This window comes from Mobula hypostoma, chromosome 3 (genome assembly GCF_963921235.1).
Source record: "Mobula hypostoma chromosome 3, sMobHyp1.1, whole genome shotgun sequence".
In the NCBI taxonomy this organism is placed as follows: Eukaryota; Metazoa; Chordata; class Chondrichthyes; order Myliobatiformes; family Myliobatidae; genus Mobula; species Mobula hypostoma.
In genome coordinates this window covers 216,393,643-216,418,150 of record NC_086099.1, presented here as the reverse complement: position 1 = coordinate 216,418,150, position 24,508 = coordinate 216,393,643, and the positions used below count along the sequence as shown (strand labels likewise).

The following is a 24,508-nucleotide window of genomic DNA, read 5'->3' as shown; positions in this document are numbered from 1 at the left end:
CGTGCGAGGGGAAAGATTTAAGGGGAACCTGAGGGGCAAGTTTTTCCAAGTAGAATGAAATGGTACAGACAGTTACAATTATGTTTAAGAGACACTGGGCCATGGATATGGACCAAATTCAGGCAGATGGCATCTCAGTCAGCATGGACAAGATGTTTCCTTTCTCCATTATTCCATGAACCTGGAAAGGTGCAGTGGAATCAGACCGATGGCTTTGCTTTACATCAGGGGTTCCTAACCTGTGGTCCACAGACCCCTGGTTAATGATAGGGGTTCATGGCATAATAACAAATGGTCGGGAAAGCTCTGCTTTAAGCGAAGCTGATACAAACCCCATTATGATTATACATTGTGTTCACAAATGCAGTGGGATATCAGACACGAGTCGATCTCAGAGAAAAGCATATCCCCAGCACCAAGACTCAGTACAGATACAGATCTGTAAAGATTCCAGATGAGGCCACCCTCAGAGTGGAGGAGCAACACCTTATATTCCATCTGGGTAGCCTCCAACCTGATGGGATAATTACTGATTTTTCCTTCTGGTAAAAAAAAATTTCCCTCCCTCTCCTTCCTTCTTCAATTCCCCACTCTGGCCTCTTGCCTCTTCTCACCTGACTGTCACCTGATGTGCCCCATCCCTTTCTCCAATGGTCCACTCTCCTCTCCTATCAGGTTCCTTCCTCTCCAGCCCCTTCCCTTTCTCCTATGGTCCACTCTCCTCACCTATCAGATTCCTTCCTCTTCCCCATCCACCTGGCTTCACCTATCACCTTCCAGCTATCCTCCTACCCCCCACCTTTTTATTCTGGTGTCTCCCCCCCTTCTTACCCAGTCCTGGATGAAGGGTCTCGGCCTGAAACGTTGACTGTTTATTCATTGCCATAGATGCTGCCTGACCTGCTGAGTTCCTGCCGCATTCTGTGCTCGCCGGTTTGGATTTCCAGCATCTGCAGAATTTCTCATGTTGAAGTTTAGCTTTATCTGTCCCACGCACGTCAGAATAGTGAAATGTGCCATTTCGGAGGATGTCCTGGGGCCCGTCCGCCAGTGTCACCACACTTCCAGTGCCGACATAGCATGGACAATTTACCAATCCCAATCCTCGGAATGTGGGAGAGAACAGGAGCAGCTGGAGGAAACCCATGCAGCGACGGAGAGAACGCACAAACTCCCTTGTACGGTGATCGCTGTCACTGTAATGGCGTTTCGCTAAACGTTACTGTGCCGCGTCACGCCACTCCCCCACCCCGGTTCAGTCGCTCCGCGCTGCCCAGGATCAAGACCACAAGAGGGATCAGGATGCTCCCAACCCTAATGAAAACATTCATCTCTTTCAGAGAATTTGCATTGGTATGTAGACCAATTACTAAATGCCAGTTTCTCTTAACCACGAGTCCTCTGGGTTGTGAACTATGCAGAGAGCTATTTTTATTTCTGTGTGTAGTTAAGTTTCAACCTCATCACCTTTGATAATGTAAATCTGTTAAACTGACCCAATTAGATGCTCAATTAGTACCTCATGTTTATTCAGAACTGAGCCTTGTGAGAGCAAATGTATTCTAAAGCTCCATAAACATCTCATTCTGTCCTTGTTATTGAATATATGAATCACTTTCCCTCTTTAACAGGTTTCATGCAACGCCACTAACACAGCAGATTGTCACTTTTCACACAGCGTTTACGGCGCAGGATCCCCCCGGGAGACGACGCGGGATTAATGCAGTTACCGCTCCCTCTCATTCATCTTGGGTAGGGACCTAAATCAGACCACGTCTAAAGTAAAAGGGTGTTGGGGCTACGACGAGCAGATGAGAAACACGTGTGCTGTGCACATTTGCTGGGGAGGAGGCAGGGCAGCCATCTTGCGCACTCTCACCAGTCCAGGCCAAGCAGAATGCTTTACAGAAATAGGTCACACGAAACTGATCCCAAGGACCTGTACACCAGCAGTCAGCCCATTTTGGAAGCACCCAGCCCCAGAGGGATCGTCTTGATTTAAAAGGAAGATCAGAGCTTTGATTCACACAGATTTGAGAGACACAGTACGACAGAACATAAACAGGCTATTCGGCCCCATGTAGTCTGCGCAGAACTATTATTCTGCCTAATCCCAACAATTTGTACCTGGACCACACCCTCTCCCATTCACGTATTTATCAAAATCTCTTAAATGTTGCAATCCACCACTTCCTCTGGCAGCTCGTTCCACACTCTCACCACCCTCTGAGTGGAGCCATACCCCAGGTGCTACTTAAATATTTCACCTTTCACTCTTAACCTGTGACCTCTAATTCTAGTCTCACCCAACCTGGTGGGGGGGGGGGAGCCTACTTGCATTTATCCAATCTACACCCCTCATGATTTTGCACATCTCTATCAAATCTCCCCTCGGTCTTCTACATTCAGGTGAATAAGGTCTGAAGCTATTGGATCTTGCCCTAAAATGCAGCTCCTCAACCTTGTAACTTTTCTCTGCACTCTTTCAAGCTCTCCTGTAGGTAGGTGACCATTTGGGGGACAGCTGTCCAACAGCAAACCGTACCAACACATCATCCGCCCCCAAACCTTGGGCCTACTCACAAGGATCCGGCCTGCCCTTTCCTACCAGTCGCAACCTGCTCACAGGACGGCAATTAACTAAAGCCTTTCAGCCACAGAGCTGGTGGCATCTCATGCGCACAATCAGTCCCAGTCTCAGACTGGACAGCACAGGAACCATGATCGTGCGCTGCACTAATTGAGCTAATGCCAGCTAATTAAACCATCTCTTCTGGCTGCACATGGCCCACCCTGCAGATTCACCCAACTATCCAAGAGTCTCTTAAATGTCTCTATCGTATCTGCCTCTACCACCACCTCTGGCAGCATATTTCAAGCACCCACCACTCTATTGGTGGGGGGGGGGGGACTTTTGAAGATCTACTTCAAACTTTCCCCTCTCACCTTAAGTGCATGCCCTCTGGTGTTAGACATTCTGAAAGATGTCAGCCATTTACTCTGTCTATGCCTCTAGTAATTTTATAAACTTCTATCAAATCTTTGCTCTGTCTGTGCCACTCCAGGTAAAACAACCCAAGTTTGTTCAATCTCTCCTAACGGCACATGCTCTCTCATCCAGGCAGCATCTACCGCCTTCCTATAATGGGGCGACCAGAACTGAATACAATACTCAAAATGAGGCCTAACCAGAGTTTTGTAAAGCTGCAACAATACTCACCAACTCTTGAGCTCAGTGCCTCAGCTAATAAGATTTAAGATTCAAGTTTTATTTGTCACATGCAAGAGGACCACAACCATGTCATAAGATGTGGAGATTTGCATGCCTCAGTGAACCAGAGAGCTATGTTGGCTGGAGGCAGAGCTTTATGCTTTGGCTCTTGGTGAGGTCACCCACGCCGGACAGGTCAAAGGGTAGTGGACAGACCAAGAGTGGTCAACCAGTCCTCCAGGCTCAGGGCTGAACCTGATTGGTAAAACTGTTATGGAAATAGCAACGAAGGACCCTTCTACATCTGTGTGTGATGGTACTCCTGAGTTTCCACCCGTTACTTGCTCGACTGACAGTAGTGAAAAAGGTGAGGAAGCTACTGGCATGACGAGAGAAGCTGTGAACACCACCACAGATGGAGGACCTTCATTGCTGCGCTAAACGCAGGCGGCACAACGGTCAGCGGGTAAATCAGCAAAATGCATCGTCTGTGTTAACAACCACACACCCGAGCCCGCAAATCGCCACACAACACGGCATGCCCACAAGCCCGGCAGAACACAAGCAGCAAGCCTCATGCTTCCCTCCCGCCCACACACCCCAGGGCAGGTCTCCAGCGGAACCCACTCGGGCTTTGACCTCTTGGCGAGCATGCCATACGCCGTTTTTAACCACAGCTACTCGCCTCCTGATCCCCTCTCTAAAACCGAGCTTCATGTTTTCCCTTCACTTTGATACCAGCTGTGATCTTGAAAAAAAAATCTTGTCAGATCCATAGCTTCTGCTCAGCGAACCTTTCTCAAACACTTCTCTGTTTACCCCAAGCAACCACTTACGATCTGAGCACCTCCATCAAATTTCCCTTTAATATTATAAACCAATTGAGGAAATCGGGTCCCAATTTAAGCAAACTGTTGAGGCCAGTTCATTAGCTATGTTTAAAAGGAAGTTAGATATGGCCCTTGTGGCTACAGGGGTCAGGGGGTATGGAGGGAAGGCTGGGTTCTGAGTTGGATGATCAGCCATGATCATAATAAATGGCGGTGCAGGCTCGAAGGGCCGAATGGCCTACTCCTGCACCTATTTTCTATGTTTCTATGTTTCTATGAAATTAGTTTGAAAGCAACTATTTTCAGAACGTAAGGGAAGAGAACCTTGAAACGGAAGGATGTGAAAATACAACCAGAATCTTAATTTATTAAGAATCTTATTCCCATTTTCTGGCTGATGTTGAACTGTCACACAAACCTTCTCCAACTGGGATAACAGCACACAGCTCTAAACATACCAACTGGTGCTCTGCTAGAACCCGCTTCCAGTCACAGCCCTGCCAAGTTGGCTGAATGAGCACACAGGACAGGCTAGAGGATGTAGTAGAGGCCCTTCAGCCCATAATGTTATACCAGCCCTTTAAGATCAATCTCACCCTCCTCTCCCACAAAGCCCTGCATTTCTCTTTCATCCAGGTGCCTATCTAAGAGACTATTAAATGCCCCCATTTATCTCCTCTGCCACCCCCCCCCCCCAGCAGTGCGTTTCACGCACCCACCACTCTGTAAAATACACAAAATGCTGGAGGAACTCAGCAGGCAGGCCAGGAGTCCTGATGAAGGGTCTCAGCCCGAAAAGCTGACAGTTTACTCTTCTCCACGGATGCTGCCTGACCTGCTGAGTTCCTCCAGCATTTTGCATGTGTTGCCTTGGATTTCCAGTATCTGCAGATTTTCTCGACTCTGTGTAAAACACTTACCTCTGACAACATCCGCCCCCCCCATACTTTCCTCCAATCACATTAAAGTTATGCCCCCTTGTATCATCCATTTCTGCCCTGGGAAAATAAATCTGGCAGTCCACTTGATAAACTCCATCCCTGCCAGCGAAGTTCATTTCAACTGCATCACCATGAGCACAACCTCGATATTCAGAGGCACAAGTGTCCTGAGGGTCTCAGCCCAAAATAAAAATGTTCCTTCGGGGTCCAAGGTGCAAAACGTACACGGTATATTATATATTCATATATATTCTAAGTCCGGGTGACACGTCCAGCAATTTGATGGTGCAGTTCCTGGCAGTCAGTGGAGGAACACACGCACGCAATCCAGCTTGTCATTCGAACAATCGAACACTGGAAGGCAGCACCAATGGGGGGAAACACAGTCCACAACCGAGCACGGACGCTGTGTTACACCCCCTCCAGCGTCTCCTCTCCTGGACTGCAGCAACAGGCAAACCCACGGCTTGAGACCTAATCCTTGCAGCTCCCCCCGCTGTCCGCCACACCAACAAACCAGGGAAACAGGACGACGGCATCTTGCATTATCAATGTACAACAAGGTCTTGCGATCACAAGAGAAACATCCAACACAGTCACCCGCCGTTACAACGCACATCGCCTTCGCGCACCAACTCCGATGCCTTCCTAGCAAGCACCAACGAGCAGCACGCTGATGGGATAGACCTGCAGTACCCGAAGTTCTTAAAGACCAGCACTGTCTTGCAATCATAAAAAAAGAACGTTTTTTAAAACAAAGACAAAAACACCTTTAGGTGACCCGAGAGGCCGCCGTGCCCAAACACACTGCCATCTAAAGGCTGATTTATACTTGTGCATTAAATGTACGCCGTAGGTACGGCATAGCCGCGAACCCTATGCAGTATCTACGCTGAACCCTACGCCGTAGGTACGGCATAGCCGCGAACCCTATGCAGTATCTACGCTGAACCCTACGCCGTAGCCTAACGCGCACCTCTCCCAAAATGTAACAATGCGTCACAGCGACGCAGACCGAACAACTGTGATTGGTTCACTTGGTAGCATCACATCTCCTCCTACGCTGCAATAGCTTCCCATTGGGCGACTGAAGGGCAGGGAAGGAACTCTGGCTGCAATGCTTTCCATAAAGCTTTACAGACCTCCGAAATTATGGAGAACCCTGTGCTTGACGCCAGTTTGTAGCTAGCTGCTACAGCCTGTTGACTTCCACCTGAAGCTAAAACTCGAATGGTGATTGCCAGTCTCAGAGTATACTGTGCGTACACTGATGAGAAATAAATGGTTGGAGACAATGAACCAAATCGTCAAATCTACCTGCCGACATCCGAAAATACTTGAAATGCATTTCCTCGTCCATGTCTCTCAGTGGCCGGACAAGCACAGAAAATTCACCCTCCTTCAGTTTCAGTCGCCATTGTTTGAAGTTTGAGTTTCTTCGTGTTGAGTTTCTACACGAAGAAACTCAACACAGTGGCATAGGAACCCCACCGCCAACTAGCGTTTTGGCGGTGAATTGCGGCTCAACGCAGGCACAAGTATAAATGCTCACAATGGCGTAGCCCACTTGCGTAGGCTACAGTATAAGCTAGTACACACAAGTATAAATCAGCCTTAACCAGAAGTCGACAGTTCATTTTCCTCCATTGATGCTGCCTGACCTGCTGAGTTTCTCCAGCACTTTGTGTGTGTTACTTTTTTATTTCGCACAATTTATTTGGCAATTTTATGTCTCTACACCGTACTACTCTCACGTAACAACAAACTTCATATTATCTGAATTAGTTTGGGAACAGATAACCCGCTTTCATTCGCATTGGTCCTTGTGTTTTGAAAGCTCACCTCTCTCCCTCTCACCGCCTCCCTGTCCAGTGGTTCGGATCTGAGCAACAGGGCCCTTCGCCTCGCAATCTGAGAGCCCTCGGTCGAGGGTTAACCTTGCCTCTTTTCTTTGAGCCATACATCAATGGGCCTTTTCAGGCGACTTCAGCCCCTGGGAATTGGGGGCGGTCAAATTCTGTGAAAGGGATTCTTTCTTCCGTTGGGAGAGAGCAAGTCTGGGCAAGGCGAGCAGAACAATGGGACCAACAGGCAGAAGTTATCAGATGTTACCCATCCGGAGATTGCCCAGCTGAATTTCTCACTGAGGGCTCCTGGTGTATTGCCCTCGGAGTTCACGGAATCAGGCGAGAGATGAAGATGGCTCCAGGGGACAACTGGCCCATGGTTCACCTTCACACCCCAGGCTTTAAGTAAACCGTGGGCTATCCAGGAGAACTCTTCCTTCTTTAACACGTGAAGAGGGTTAACGAGGACAGTCCGCCTCCGTCAGAAAACTCGCAAGATCGCCGATCGCAGGTCAGAGTCAGGAGGGAGAAACGTCCGAGGGGGAGGGGAGGTGCGCACAAGAAAACAGCCGCCTGATTGGGGGGAGGGGGGAGTGGGGAGAGAGCAGGAAGTGAGATAGAATTGGGGGGAGGGAAGGGAAAGGAAATGAAATGATAGAGGGAGAAAATGATTGAGGTGAGAGGTATGAAGGGAGGAAGAAATTATCTGAAGGAGGAAGAAATGATTTGAAGGAGGAAAAAATGATTTGAAGGAGGAAGGGTGGAAGAAAATGAAAGGGGTCGTGGGAGGGTACATACTGTCCTCAAACTCACCCCACCCCTCGCATCTGAAGCAGAGGCCAGTTATCTGGGTGACATACTTCACACCGAACCACTGCAGGCTGAGGGAGCCTGCACCACAACCACCACCCCCCCCCCCCCCCGCCGCCGTCTACAGCACTGTGCAGCTTAGAGCATTCACAACACCTTTGTGAGTGCAGGGCTGCACCGCGACCAAGGAGAAGTTCTGATTTTGACAAGAAAAGGACTCCCTTCTGTAACTAAAGTGACACCAAGCGTGTGATTAATTCAGCTGCTCCATCTCACCCTTTGAAATGGCCTGGCCGATTGTAACCGCAGCCCTCCGCTGCCAACCTTCTCCGCAAACGAGAAACAGAGGGAGGGAAGAGAAACCACAAGTGCTCTGTGTTAGTAAGCTTGATGCATGTTGCACATATGGAGGAAGAGGGGGAAGGGGAAGGGGAGAAGGGAGGGCAGTGGAGACAAGCTGTTGAATACACCTCCGGCACACGTCAGTGTGAGAGTCAGGCCACTAAGAGACGCGGTGGGGGGGGGGTACAAACCCTTCACACACCTCAAATACTGGAGGACACAGATTTAAAATGAGAGGGGTGGGGGGAGCTTAAAGGCTTGTGGGGGGTGGGGGGTGTTTTTCTTTGCGGTGGGTTCCTGCAATGGGCTAGCGGGCATAGCGGTGCGATCAGATACAAGGGGACTTAAAAGGTTGGTTAGAGAGACGTGATCATAGAATGGTACAGGCCCCTCGGCCCATAGTGCAAGATCAACCTAACCCTTCCCTCCCTCATAGCACTCTGCTTTTCTCATCCACGTGCCTAAGAGTCTCTTAAATGTCCCTACCATGTCTCCCTCAACCATCACCCCTGTCAGGGCCCTCTGCACACCCACCACTCTGTGTAAAAATACCTACCACTGACATTCTCCCCACACCCCTCCCCATACTTTCCTCCAATGCCCTCTCCTATTAGCCATTTTCACTCTGGGAAAGAGTCCCGAGCTGTCCACTCTATATCTAGCTCGTACACCTCTCAAGCCACAAGACATGGGTGAGGATTCAGACCATTCAACCTGTAGGAACCAGGCATTTATTTTCTGTCTGTCTACATCGTGCTTTGTGTTTATCATGGGTAACTGGTCACGTTGGTTGGGGCGTGGTAGAAGCAAATGAGTACAGTTATGTATTATCTCTTTATCTTAGTTGAGGGGGAGCATGCTGATGGGGGGTGGGGGGAATGATATTTTTTGTTGGCCGCTGATTTCCGATCTTCACTGAATTATGCCAATTTGAACGCTAATTGCTCTTATTTCACTATATTGCTAATCTAGTTTTGTTAGCTTTTCTTTGCTATACAAGATTGTTCAACTTTGCTGGTTTCACAATAGAGAATTGAATGTACTTTTTTTCTCCCCGACTTGGACCAATTATTTGGAAGGGCGTCCCGTACTCAGTCTCTCGGCGGTTTTGTTCGTTTTCGAGGAAACCGCCACACGGCCCATCGAGTCTACTCCACCACTTCATCATGGCTTACACATCTATCAAGTCGCCTCTCACCCTCCTTCACTCCAAAGAGAAAAGCCCAGGCTCTAATCAACCTATCCTCATAGAACGCGCTCTTTAACCCTGATGCACCTCCTCTGGCAAAGACATTATGGGCCCGAGGGCCTGTTCCTGCTAATCAAGAAGATATCAACCTCCGCTTTAAATATAACCCAATAAGTCAGTCTCCACAGCCCTCTGTGGCAATGAATTCCCAAGATTTGCCAACTTCTGATAAAGAAATTCCTTCTCATTGCTGTTCTAGAAGGACATGCTTCTATTCCGAGGCCGAGCCCTCTGGTTCTTATCTGTCCTACTATTGGAAACATCCTCTCCATATCCACTCTATCTGGGCCTTTCAATATTCAGCAGGTTTCAATGAGATCCCCTCTCATTCTTCTGAACTCCAGCAGGTACAGGCCCAGAGCCACCAAAGCCTCATGTGTTAACCCTTTCATTCCCAGAATCATTCTTTTAATCCTCCTCTGGACCCTCTCCAATGCCAGCAAATCCTTTCTTAACGTGGGCCCAAACTACTCGCAATATCCCAAGTGCGGTCTGACCAATGTCTTAGAAAACCTCAGCATTACGTCCTTCATTTTATATTCTAGTGCTCTCGAAATTAATGCTAACATTGCATTTGCCTTCCTTACTACCAACTCAACCTGTGAGTTCACCCTCAGGGAATCCTACACCTGACTCCCAAGTCCCCTTGCACCTCAGATTTCTGAATTTGCTCATTTTGTAAATACTCTACCACTCTATTCCTTCTACCGAAGTGCATGACCAGACACTCACCTCCCAGCACCCCGAGGCTTGGCCATCATTGCAAAGCGCATCAGGAGCCTGGGAGAGCTCAGTGCCAACAATTCTCAGGAAACCCCATTCCATCTATGACAATGTAGTCCAGGTTAAAGATTAGTTTTACTTATCACAAGTATATCAAAACATAGTGAAATTTATCGTTAGTGTCGATGACCAACACAACCCGAGGATGTGTTGAGGGTGTCGCCATGCTTTTGGCCCCAGCATCTTAACCCGTACGTGCTCAGAGTGTGGGAGGACATCAGAGCACCTGGAGGAAGACCACGCAGTCATGGGGAGAAAGTACAAACTCCTTACAGTGGCAGGAATTGAACCCTGATCTTCTAAGTGCCGCCAGTGTAAATCGTTACGCTAACTGCTACACTACCGTGACACCCACTTGGCTGGTGTCCACTGTTCCCTCTAAGCTGCGCGGCTGCACCGTAACCGAAATGCTCCCGCACACATCGCCTTTGTTGCCACACAGCTGGAATAAAGATACACCAGAAAAAGTTTACAAAAGGTGAAAGATTTTATTTATTAAACTCTATTTCATTATACCCTTCAATTAATAAATAAAAAAGCATGTGATTTTTCAATTTTCATTCTAAATATTCACAGTATGCATATTACAAAAATAAACATTTAAAGTGCCATGCAGCTTTCAGGCCATGTAAACATTTCCTGCTCAGAGCAATGGTTGATCCGTGCAGCTGTAAAAAAAGAGGAAACGTTGCTGAAGTTTCCTCCACTGCCCACAAAGAATCCATCCCTCCTCAAAGAAAACAAAAGTAGACTATTCGCCCCTCAAGCCTGCCCCATCATTTAAATGATAATAACTTGCCCCAGGCTGCTTCTGTGCTGATCCCTCATTTCCCCATCTTCTCATGAATTTATCTACCTCTTGCCGAGGATCTAACCTCTTCCAGGATACAGAATCCCAGAGATTTACCATGCAGAAAAGAAATTCAGTTTGAAATGACCCTCCTCTCCTGTGTTTCCCCCCACCCCCCCAAATTCTAGATTTGCCCAGTAGTGGAACCATCTCAACATCCATCCTGTCAGGATCTTAAGCATTTCAACACCTCTTTCGAAAAAATCCAAAGAAAACAGATCCAATTCCTCCGTCCAACATCCGGACGGACAAGTATGGAAGCTGACCATCTCAGCCGTCCTGTGTCAGTTAGGGAAGGTTAACACCACAATGGTCACTGAGACTGGGATCGTTCCCAGATTCCTGCCACCCAGTCTGCAGTGAGCCAGGGAAGCAGCCCTGATAAAGGAAGATGGGAAACAACAGAACAGAGCAAAGAACACTACCGTACAGTACTGACCCTTCTGCTCATAATGTTATGCTGACCACTTAACCTACTCTAAGACCAATCTAAACCTTCCCTCCTATATAGCCCTCCATTCTCCCCCCCCCATCCTACTTAGAGTCTCTTAAATACCCCTAATGTATTTGCCTCTGGCAACGTTCCATGCACGTATCACCCTGTGTAAAAAACCTACGAAATACATCAAGTGGGAGGGGGAGGGGGAGATCCGAAATGATGGGAGAAGACAGGAGAGGAAGGGATGGAGCTAAGAGCTGGAAAGTTGATTGGCAAAAGAGATATGAGGCTGGAGAAGGGAGAGGATCATGGGATGGGAGGCCGAGGGAGAAAGAAAGGGGAGGGGAGCCTTGGTCTTCCACTTTATACTTTATTGTCACCAAACAATTGATACTAGAGCGTACAATCATCACAGTGATACTTGATTCTGCGCTTCGCGCTCCCTGGAGTACATAGTTCTCCTATCATTTTGGATCTCCCCCTCCCACTTTCAAATCTCTTTCTATCTCTTCTTTCAGTTAGTCCTGACGAAGGGTCTCGGCCTGAAACGTCGACTGTACCTCTTCCTAAAGATGCTGCCTGGCCTGCTGCATTCACCAGCAACTTTTGTGTGTGTTGCTTGAATTTCCAGCATCTGCAGATTTCCTCGTGTTTACCAAATACATCTCCCCCCACCCACCCCCACTTACCTCCAAACACCTTAAAACTGCACCCTCTCATATTAGCAATTTCCAACCTGGGGGGGAAAGAGAGAAAAGTCTGTCTGTCTGCTCGTTCTATGCCCCTCATCAAGTTCCACACACCTCTCCTCCTCCCTCGCTCCAAAGAGAAAAGCCGTAGCTTACTCAACCTTTCCTCGTACGACATGCTCTCCAATCCAGGCAGCATCCTGATGAATGTCCACTGCCCTCTCTCTAAGGCGGGGATTCCCAACCTCTACCGTTAACCGAAGGGTCCGTGGACCCACGCTGGGAGGCCCCCGCTCTCAAGCTTCCATATCCTTACCGTCGCAAAGTGACCAGAACTGAACATGATATTCCGAGCGTGGTCTAACCAGAGTTTTACAGAGCTACAGCGTTACCTCACGGCTCTTCTGGAAAGCACTGTAGAACTACGAAAACAAAAACTTCGCGCCATCTTAAGAAATTCTTCTCCCAGGCAGTTAATCTGTTCAATAATCCTAGTTAGCCCCCCCCACATCCCCTTCAGTCACTGCACTGCAAACATTTTAAACCACTCTTTATAATGCTGTTTACATTGTAAACGCGAGCTGGTATTATTTATTTCTGCACATTTTAAACTTCAACATGTCACTTCGTTTTTATACGATTCTTCGGAACTGTTGGAAGGTTTTTTTCGTTGATTGTCGCCCCCTGACCAATACCCCACAGCAAATCCCTAATGCGCAATTGGCAGAATAAAGTTGATCCGTCATCTGCAGCGGGAATAGCTGCTGTCGAAGGAACGAGACGCAATAAACCGGGTCCCAGTAGCGTTGCAGCATCGGTGAATCAAAAGCCCAGCACACGATCTTTCCCCCCCAGCCACTAGGGGTTTTGTAAAGCTGCTTTTCTCCCCCCCCCAAAAAAAAACACTGGAAGTTTTGTTCCTGACAGCCGCCCTGCTCATCAGTTTCATTCTGGTCCTGTTAAACAAGAGACAAGTGTGGTGCAGATTTTGTGTCCTTGCTGTCAAGTAATATGGTCGCCTGACTGACAAGGGTATAATGGGCTGCTCTCTGTAGTCGACGGAACGGGCGATTTTGGTGCCGTCTAATATTACAATCATCTTTAATGGGTACCATATGGATCCTCTTGGCCACTTAATCACAAAATGTACCTACACAGAACCATACAGAGCCTCTAAACACAGAGAAAGGTAAAAGCAGTGTGATAGAATAAAGATGTAGTGGTAAATTACTCCATTCAAAACCACCTCCTCTCAACTTAACTGCCTTGCTATCTGTCACACGACAGATGGAAAGGGAGCAGCCTGGCCCTACAATGGTGGTGCATGACCGAGCTCGGGGCATCGGAGTTAGGAGCTTGATGCCATCGGTACGGAGTTTGTACCTCCCTCCCCCCACCCCCATGGAATGTGGGAGTTTTCCCGTGTGCTCGGGCTTCCTCCCACAGTTTGCAGGTTAATGGCTCATTGCAACTTGTCCTGTGATTACACTGGGGCTAATTTGGTGGGTCGCTGGCGGCACCAGATTGAAGGGCCAGAATCTCGAAGGAAATAAACTTAAATGCCTTGGTAAGTGTACCGGTCAACATCAGATTCATTTAACAGGCTCTTGGCTTCCCCGGTGGCATGTCTACCAGACCCTCAGCATCAAGCACCCCGTTCAGGAAGGCACAGCTCGGAGAGAATCCTCAGCTCAGCCCTCTGCATCACTCTTCACCACCGGTCGTACTTATACGAGGCGCTGCCTCAAGGCGGCAGCCAGGACCCCCGCCGCCCCCATCTTCCTGCAGCTACCGAAGACAGGCGCAGAAGCCCGAAGTCCCACAGCACGCGGGTTCAAGAACAGCGACTTCCTTCAGCCACCCTGTTCATGGACCAGCCAGCCCAGCTGTAAACACTACCTCACAAATTTCCACAGTGGAGAGAATTCTAACCGGTTGGTACAGAGGGCCACCGCACAGGATTTGAAAAAGCTGCAGAAAGTTGTAAACTCAGTCAGCTCCACCATGGACACAAGGCAGTATCCATCGTAAGGACCCCACAATCCCCTCTTCGCATTGCTACCATTAAGGAGGTGGTGCAGGGTCCCGAAGGCACACACTCAGTGTTTTAGGAACCGGTTCTTCCTCTCTGTCATCAGGTTTCTGAATGGATAATAAACCCATGGGCACTACCCCAGTATTTATGATTTAATTTTATATATTTTTATTGTAACTTAATTGTTTAATTATCTTTGCACTGTACTGCTGGTCCGAAATAACTAACTTCACAACACATGCCAGTGATATTAAACCCAATTCTGTTTCTGAGTACAGAAACACGGCGACGACTTTGACTACAATGGATTTATTTACTGTTATAATTGCATTCTTGCTCGCTCTGGTAAATATTGTGTATAATTTATGCTCAGTTTATTTTTATTTTGTTATGAACGCTGTGCATCTGTGCCTGCGATGCTGTGACAAGCAAGTTTCTCATTGCACCTGTGCATACACAGACTCGTGTAGATGACAATAAACTCGACTTTGGTCTCTGCCGAGGCTTAGAACACAGGAAAGCAGAACTTGTTCCCTCTCCCTCAGGTCTCTCCGCACTCCAAACAGCTCACCTTGCCCCAGCAGGGGAGGCGTCTGCAGGTCAGACCTGCAGCAAGGAGCAAGATCACCCCGATACCAGGAGGGTTTCTAAAAAAATGCACAAGGCATCTCCAGCACCAACCTACCTGCCATCAAGGACACAGACACAGAAAGGTGCTGGGAAAGGGCCAGTAACATCATGAAGATTCCCACCCACCCTGCTCATGGACTGTTTGTCCCACTCCCATCAGGGAGGAGGCTACATAGCATCCACACCAGGACCACCAGACTCAAAAAACGGTTACTTTTTCCAAGCAGCAAGGCTGATCAACACTTCCACCCACTAACTCCACCACTACTTTATCATTTCCTATCAGTCACTTTATACACAGCGTAGTGTCACTTCATGCACATACAACCTACGTAAATAAGCCATTGTACATACTGATATGTATTGTGTTATTTTTTTTATTATTGTATTCTTTATACTTTGCACTGCATTGGATCTGGAGAAACAATTATTTCATTCTCCTTTACACTTGTGTACTGGAAATGACATTAAGCAAATCTTGAATTTTCAATCAATGATTGATCTGCAACCCAGCTCGACAGACCCCTTAAAGCACAGCCTAGGAATTGAAGCCAACCACTGTGGGTTTTAAAGTTACAATAAAATCACAAAAATTGCGGACACTTTCAGCAGTCAGTGGCACAGGGGCAGAGACAGTAGAGCAGCTGCCTCATAGCTCCAGCCGCCTGGGTTCGATCCTGACCTCAGGTGCTGGCTGTACATGTGTTCTCCACGAAGGCGCGAGGTTCTTCCGTGGAAGGGGGCGGGTTCCCCCCACATCCCAAAGAGAGCTCTGCTCTACCATTCAGCACATCTACACGGAGCACCGTCACAGGAAAGCAGCATCCGCCATCAAGGATGCCCACCATCCAGGCCATGCTCACTTCTCACCACGGCCATTGGGCAGAAGGTATGGGAGCCTTGGGTTCCACACCACCAGGCTCACGAACAGTTATTACCCGGCAACCACCAGGCTCACGAACGGTTATTACCCAGCAACCACCAGGCTCACAAACGGTTATTACCAGACAACCACCAGGCTCACGAACGATTATTACCCGGCAACCACCAGGCTCACGAACGGTTATTACCCGGCAACCACCAGGCTCACGAACGGTTATTACCGGACAACCACCAGGCTCACGAACGGTTATTACCGGACAACCACCAGGCTCACGAACGGTTATTACCCGGCAACCACCAGGCTCACGAACGGTTATTACCCGGCAACCACCAGGCTCAGAACGGTTATTACCGGACAACCACCAGTCTCACGAACGGTTATTACCCGACAACCACCAGTCTCACGAACGGTTATTACCGGACAACCACCAGTCTCACGAACGGTTATTACCCGACAACCACCAGGCTCACAAACGGTTATTACCCGGCAACCACCAGGCTCACAAACGGTTATTACCCGGCAACCACCAGGCTCACGAACGGTTATTACCCGGCAACCACCAGGCTGACGAACGGTTATTACCCGACAACCACCAGGCTCAACAACAGTTATTACCCGGCAACCACCAGGCTCACGAACGGTTATTACCCGGCAACCACCAGGCTCACAAACAGTTATTACCCGGCAACCACCAGGCTCACAAACAGTTATTACCCGACAACCACCAGGCTCACAAACAGTTATTACCCGACAACCACCAGGTTCACGAAGGGTTATTACCCGGCAACGACCAGGCTCACGAACAGTTATTACCCGACAACCACCAGGTTCACGAACCGTTATTACCCAGCAACCACCAGGCTCACAAACGTTTATTACCCGGCAACCACCAGGCTCACGAACGGTTATTACCCGGCAACCACCAGGCTCACGAACGGTTATTACCCGGCAACCACCAGGCTCACGAACGGTTATTACCGGACAACCACCAGGCTCACGAACGGTTATTACCGGACAACCACCAGGCTCACGAACGGTTATTACCCGACAACCACCAGGCTCACGAACAGTTATTACCCAACAACCACCAGGCTCACGAACAGTTATTACCCGACAACCACCAGTCTCACGAACGGTTATTACCGGACAACCACCAGGCTCACAAACAGTTATTACCCGGCAACCACCAGGCTCACAAACAGTTATTACCCGGCAACCACCAGGCTCACGAACGGTTATTACCGGACAACCACCAGGCTCACAAACAGTTATTACCCGGCAACCACCAGGCTCACAAACAGTTATTACCCGGCAACCACCAGGCTCACAAACAGTTATTACCCGGCAACCACCAGGCTCACGAACGGTTATTACCCGGCAACCACCAGGCTCACGAACAGTTATTACCCGACAACCACCAGTCTCACGAACGGTTATTACCGGACAACCACCAGGCTCACAAACAGTTATTACCCGGCAACCACCAGGCTCACAAACAGTTATTACCCGGCAACCACCAGGCTCACAAACAGTTATTACCCGGCAACCACCAGGCTCACGAACGGTTATTACCCGACAACCACCAGGCTCACAAACGTTTATTACCCGGCAACCACCAGGCTCACGAACGGTTATTACCCGGCAACCACCAGGCTGACGAACGGTTATTACCCGACAACCACCAGGCTCACAAACGTTTATTACCCGACAACCACCAGGCTCACAAACGTTTATTACCCGACAACTATCAGGCTCACGAACGGCTATTACCCGACAACCACCAGGTTCACAAACAGTTATTACCCGGCAACCACCAGGCTCACGAACGATTATTGCCCGGCAACCACCAGGCTCACGAACGGTTATTACCCGACAACCACCATGCTCACGAACGGTTATTACCCGACAACCACCATGCTCACGAACGGTTATTACCCGACAACCACCATGCTCACGAACGGTTATTACCCGGCAACCACCAGGCTCACGAACGGTTATTACCCGGCAACCACCATGCTCACGAACGGTTATTACCCGGCAACCACCAGGCTCACGAACGGTTATTACCCGGCAACCACCAGGCTCACGAACGGTTATTACCCGGCAACCACCAGGCTCACGAACGGTTATTACCCGACAACCACCAGGCTCACGAACAGTTATTACCGGACAACCACCAGGCTCACGAACGGTTATTACCCGGCAACTATCAGGTTCCTGGACCAGAGTGGACAGTCACCTCAAAGCTGAACTGATTCCACAAAGTATGGACTCGCTTTCAAGGACTCCACACCTCATGTTCTCAGGATTATTTACTTATTTACTGTTTTCTAAGCTTCCCAAAGTGGTTGTTGGCCAGTTGTTGTGTGTAGTTTTTCATTGATTCTGTTGTGTTTCTTTGTTCTACTGTGAATGCCTGCAAGAAAATGAATGTCAGGGTGGCACATGGTGACGTGCGGTGATTTTGATAATGAACTTTGAGCTCCATACTCTACTCCATGTACCTGCCCCATTTTCATTCCAAAGGTGTGGTTGAAGAAAATGAATAATCTTTACTGGCCGCCCATTCCACCTGTATACCACGCTGTCTGGGGGAAAAAAGAAGTTGCCTTTGAAGTTCCTATTAAATATTTTCCCCTCTCACCTGAAACCTGTGCCCTCCCCTTCCCGATTCCCCAACCCCGGGAAAAAGACCGAGCTCACTCAGTACTGGCTCAACGGCTGAAGGCACAGGTTTACAGCCGATTAAAACTCCATTTGGGCCACACCTGGAGTACTGAATACAGCTTTGGTCGCCCCACTGTAGGAAAGATGCCAAGGCTTTGGAGACAGTGTGGAAGAGGTTTACCAGGATCTTGCCTCAATTAGAGGGCATGAGCCATCACGAGAGGTTGGCAAACTTGGGAGTGTCTTCTCTGGAACAGCAGAGACCAAGGGGAGATCTGAGAGGGATAGATAGTCAGAGTGGACAGACAGCATCTTGTTCCCCCAGCGTTGAAATGTCTAATACAGTACTAGACAGCAAGCAAGAGGGGGTAATTTCGAAAGGCGAGTGTTTTTACACGGGGTGGTGGGTGTTTGGAATCACTGCCCGAGTGGTGGTAGACAGATACATCATGGACATCTTCAAGGAGTAGTGCCTCAAAAAGTCAATGTCCATTATTAAGGACCCCCATCACCCAGGACATGACGTTTTCTTATGGTTACCATCAGGAAGGAGGGATACAGGAGCCTGAAGGCACACACTCAATGATTCAGGAACAGCTTCCTCCCCTCTGCCATCAGATTTCTGAATGGACATTGAACCCATGAAAACCACCTCACGCAAACAACAGGAATTCTGCAGATGCTGGAATTTCAAGCAACACACATAAAAGTTGCTGGTGAACGCAGCAGGCCAGGCAGCATCTCTTCTAGTACTATCTCTTCTCTCAGTTAGTCCTGACGAAGGGTCTCGGCCCAAAACGTCGACTGTACCTCTTCCTAGGAAAACTACCTCACCATGTTTTTCCTCTTTCTGCATTACTTATTTAACTTTTATTTCACTGTCCACTGTCCCCTTCTCTCCCTCTTACCTCATCTCCTTGCCTGCACTCTCTGGCGCTCCTCCTCCCCCTTTTCTTCCATGGCCTTCTATCAGACGCCCCCTTCTCCAGCCCTGCATCTCTTTCACCAATCAACTTCCCAGCCCTTGACTTCACCCCTCCTCACTTCACCTTTCACCTTGCGTTTCTTCCTCCCCTCCCCCCACCTTCCAACACTGACTCATCTGTTTTCCACCAGTCCCGAGGGAGGGTGTCAGCCCAAAACAGCCAGCGACTGGACCGACCCCTGCCTGGCCTGGCCTGCCGAGTTCCTCCAGTGTGTGCTGTTTTGAATTTCCAGCACCTGCAGATTTTCTCTCGTTTGTGGTAAGTCATTCACCAATCAGGTTTTGGCGACAAGTACGAGCAACTTTGAATCACTCACTGTGCTCAGAGAGGTTTAAGATAATTCAAGCTGCTCTACAGATAGGAGGGGTAAAAATAAAACTCCCTTTAGAAACAGTGACCAAAAAAAAAATCCATTCAGGATTTAAAACTTCAACAACAAACTGGTGGTTCTGGCTTCTTAATTGTATCTTGTTATCAGCAAGAATCCCCACCACCCAGGCCGTGCTGTCTCCTTGCTACGACCATCAGGTTCACCTTCAGCCATCAGACTACTGAACCAGTGTGAACTCACCCCAGCAATGAACTGATTACGGAGCACAACCCATGGGCTCACGAAGAAGACTCATAACTAATGTTCATCTTTACACACAGCCCGTCTCCTTTAGCACATTAACTGTGAATCTTTGTGTGGAGTTTTCCCCCTCATTGATCCTATAGATTTTACTTATACTGCTGGGAATGCCCGCAAGAAAATGAAACTCAAGGTGACGTATAGCTACTTTGATAATAAATTTACTTCGAAATGTGTAAAACATTCAGGGGGTGGTTGGAAAATTCAAAACAAGCCAGTTTACAGACTGCGCCGCTCTGAGAGAAAAGTAAGACTTTCTTGCTGCTGGCCGGGACGGACCGGTCTCTCAGCGGGATCGCGGGGCAAGAATTCAGGCGGTCTCGTCACAGACAGCTAGTGGAGAAAATGAGTTTATAGCGGGAGCTCAGGCAAGAAAGTTTACTCTTCAAGTGGGGAAAGAAAAGGAGAGTGCGCAAAGCGAATTTGCAAGTTAAACTTTCCAACAATTAAAAATAAAGGTTGGGTTATTTTAGTCAAAAATGCCATCACAGCCCATTTATAGCGTGTCAGCGGGGACAGGCTGCCGAACGCAGATGGGAGGAAAAACGACCGCGAAAACCACAAGCGCTCCAAATGTGTGGCTGACAATCCCACGCAAACACAGGGCGGGGAAATGATCTCATTGCCAGTGCCCGCTGCCCACGATCACACATGCAGTGTAAACACGTTCCACCAAACTTTAGAAATCCCCAACAATTCACCGCTAGCCGTCCCACATGAAGCTCCTACCCAACACTTTGGCGGGGGTGGGGGGGGGGCGGGTGTGCGCTACATTAGTCAAGTACGGAGAGTTTTTTTTAAACATAGGACGAGGGGAGCAGGACCAAAGGCAGCGGGTGCATGAAAAGAAAACGAGAATTCTTTATATAACATGCGCTCATGTTTTATTCATCTGCATTGTTCCCTGTTTTGGTTTAGCTGCCGGCTCCATCACTTCCAGTTAGACCACAAAGCGGCAGCTCTCCCTCTCTCACGCCAACAGGTCTACACTTCCTATGCTCCACACTGGAGCCTTATCTTTAACCAACTTCCTCCCCCAAACGCATCACATTCAAAGCCTTGACGAGGAAACGTGCCTGCCGGTTTACAAAGCGAGCCACCGCTCCGAAACAGACCGACAGACAATGGGGATCTCTTTCAAACGTTGGAGGCGACACATTTTCAGTATAACATTGATAAGGGAGGGGTGGAATTAAACCAGAATTGTGTCTCAACACGGGAAACCTCCCAACCCCCGGAGCTGTTTGCTGTTTGAATAAAATCCGACGAGTTCACCGGGGGCTTTTCCACGCTGGCCGGGCCTATGTGATAAACTCTTCCCCTTTCAGGACAAGGGAGGGGCTTGCTGGCCGAGTCCCCATTTTACCGAGAACGCGAGCAAAGGTTTGCATTAGACAACCGTAGAAGGCGCGGCGATGCGGCCACATTTCACAAACTCAGCAGCTCGGTGAAACAATATCAACAGTCCAAGGGGCGGGGAGGGGGGTGGAGAGAAGAGAATATATATTTCTGCATAAAACCGGTCCAGCATAAACCTCGGCCGCAACCACACAAAAGCCTCTCAATTTCCTGAGAATTCCGCATAACTGAAATAAAAACAACTCCGCCTGCCTTGGAGCGAATATTATGGGAATGAGGGCGCGGAATTTACACCTGTGTATTAATATAAACAGCGCCTTACCCATAGCTCGTCTGTCTTAGTCAAACCCCAACCAGCGGCAGCGAAAGCTGACCACAAACTTCCGCACACCAAAGAATGAATCAGATTCTCTCACTCCCAGCTCAGAACTGTTACAACTCTGCTCCACCACGTGTCTTGCCTTCAAACAAAAATGCTGCCCTACCCCTCCTGCAACCCTCCCCCCTCCCCTCCCCTCCCCTCCCCTCGCCATGGCTCCTGCTAGGATCAATGGTTGACACGCATCCGAATGCCCCTCTCCCCACCAAGAACACGATGTGGCCTTTTGTTTTTAAATACATCTTCTACAAAGGTTGCCCGAATTTAGTAACAAGAACCGGTACAAATATATAAAGCAAAACATGGGGAAATTAACCTCGGAAGAGAGAGAGAGGGGGGCAAACTACTTGGTGCTTATTTAATATCAAACCTGTGTTCATTTCCTAGAGAGCGGGAGAGACCAGGTTGTTGCTTGCTAGGGAATCGTCCGTGCGAGTACGGTTAAAATATATTTTTTTTAAAAAATGTTTCCAAGATCTGCACGATTCTCGTTTCCAAAATCACAATCCGAGCACTTTAGCCGTGTTGGCATCTACGTGTTTCTCCCTCCCACCAACCCAAATGCTACAATGTTTCACTCCATACAGTGGCATAAATAAACCAACATCCAAAACGATACAATGTATTTTGTTTACGTTTGGCCGAGAGGGAAGTTGGGCGGTTTGCTGCCAAAAAAAATATTAGAGGTGGAGGAGAACGGATTTTTCCCTCCCCCATCGATACATCAAAAACAAGGAGGGAACTGGACAATAAAAGCGGCATTTGAGGCCGAGCCTGCCATCAGTTCATACACCGTCTCCCTTTAAAAGGCAAAATGTGGTTTTATGTGTATATTGGCACAACTTGTTTACATTAGACGGGCCGAGTTTAAAAGGAACTCCAGATACCATTACAGTAGATTTTCTTCAATTTGCAATAATCTCTATACTAAGGTAGAAGGATTTTGCAAATGCCTCTATCATTTATCCGATATACTTTTAAAAACGTAAACGGGAAACATTAACATTTTTTTTAAAGATGAAATAACACGACTTTGCAAAATGCTGCAGAGTTTCTCATTTAGAGGGGCGAACCCCTGACTCACGCAAAACATGCTTTGTCGGAAATAAAACTTGGAACCGGCGGTTCCTCTGCGTACAGATCAGGCCACAATAAAGCGGCCGGCAGCAAACAAATAGGAAATCCACAACGACTCCCCAAGATTACACACACACACACGCACAATGTGCAAAACTACATTTGGTACCACCACACAGCAAAAGCGGCCAGCACCCGCAACAAAACAAGCCGCAGGCATCTGTAACCAGTTAGAAAATAAGAGCAACAACATTTAGAAACTCACTCGCCGGCCCCTTCACACAAAGGGGCTTTAAAAAAAACCAAAACTCAATCAGAACATTAATACCCAGCAGCCCATAAAAAAGAAAACAGGGGGTCTTACAACCACCAACCCTTACCTGCACAGAAAGTTGCCCAAAGTGCAAAAGTCAGCCAGCAAGCAATCATATTTAAATGCACCAAAAATGATTGTTAAAAATGGTCGGGGAGGGAAAGAGGGGAGGTGGGATGGTAATAATATCCAGTTCAGTTCCACGACATTTAATGCACGCTGTTTTCTTCTCCTCGCCCTTTTCCAAATGGATTTTTTTTTAAGTCACTGAGGGGTGTTGCAAAAATAAAGAATAAAAATGTCCCCTCTTAAGTCTTCAACACCCAAAAGTGAAGCCGCAGTCTGTAACCGCTGGTCAGAGAGCGCGTGGTTCGCCTCTTGTTTGTTTTCCTGCCGCTTTGAAGCGTGCAGTGTGTCCCCCTTTTGCTGGGAGGGAGCTCCGTCCCGGCCGGTGCCTGCTGCAGCTCCCCCGGGCTCCGGGCTCCGGGCTCCGGGCTCTCCCCGCTCCGCTCACTCGCTCTCGGCGGCGGGCAGCGCGGAGCCGCTCGGCATCTGGCGGCGGAGCAGCGGCAGCATTAGCGGTGGCGGCGGCGGCGACGACGACCGGGGTGCAGGCATCGCTTGTGTCTTCTCCCCCCCTCTTCTTCTTCTTCTTCTTCTTCTTCGTTCTCGTCCCTCTCGATGGCTGCGCGCTGTCTGTGTGGGGGGGGGGCGAGTTTTGTTTTTAATTTTTTTTAAAAAGAGCACACGGCGCTGAGGCGAAAAAAAAACCTGAACCCGGTCCAAAATGGCTTCTAAAAAAGCCTGTCCAGCGGAGGGTAGGGAAACCCGGATGTTTGCGAGAGAGTGAGAGAGAGAATAACAGGAGCCGTGTCCTCATTCGCGACACAGTACCGAGAATGTGCGTACAACTGGTCAAAGATCAGTCCCGGCAGCATGTCCCCGTTCTGCGCGCACACACACACCGGTCCTGCAATAAATGCGTCCAGATAAAAATTGGTCGAAGGGATAACTGGAGTATTGTGTGCTGTGTTTTTATTTTCAACATTGCAGAGTGCTCCCTCAATGCACGCGTGTCTGTGAAACGGGACTGGAATAACTAGCGCTTGTGTGCTCTCATTTCACACCCAGAGCCCCTTCAGTTCGTGCAAGTGTACCAAACTGGGTGGGTGGGGGGGGGTAACAGTAGCAAAATGTGTCCCGCTGCAAAGAGGGAGAGAGAAAAAGATCGCAATAAATTTATGTGTATGAATCTGGGGGGTGGAAGCAACATCGGTACTGGGTGCCCCCATTTCACAATGATAGATCCTTCCTTGTATATAAAACTATAGGAGTAAGAGTAGCAAGTAACACCAGGAGGCCAAGTTATTGGGTATATTTAAAGGGGGGGGTGAAAGGTTCTTGATCAGTCAGGGCGTCAAAGGTTACCAGGAGAACGGAGCTGAGAGGGAAAATAAATACCACGATAGAAGGGTGTAGTACACTCGATCGGCCGAATGGCCTTGATTCTGCTCCTATGTCTAAGCCGTGTGCTCCATTAGGTTTATTATCACCGAC

General features: G+C 48.6%; 1 protein-coding gene across 2 annotated transcripts in view; it reads right to left on the bottom strand.

Moving 5' to 3' along the window:
* The window catches only part of acvr2ba (activin A receptor type 2Ba), a 160,616-nt gene extending 136,929 nt beyond the window's left edge, over window positions 1-23,687 (bottom strand). The window contains exon 1 of one of the 2 annotated variants that reach the window (XM_063044486.1): window positions 23,019-23,687. In XM_063044486.1, the coding sequence (XP_062900556.1) occupies window positions 23,019-23,067 (49 nt within the window). In that variant the 5' untranslated portion in view covers window positions 23,068-23,687. Of the gene's footprint in view, window positions 1-21,504; window positions 21,591-23,018 lie in introns of those variants that run through there. The other variant, XM_063044487.1, reaches the window with a different exon arrangement.
* Between the last annotated feature and the right edge of the window lie 821 nt (window positions 23,688-24,508).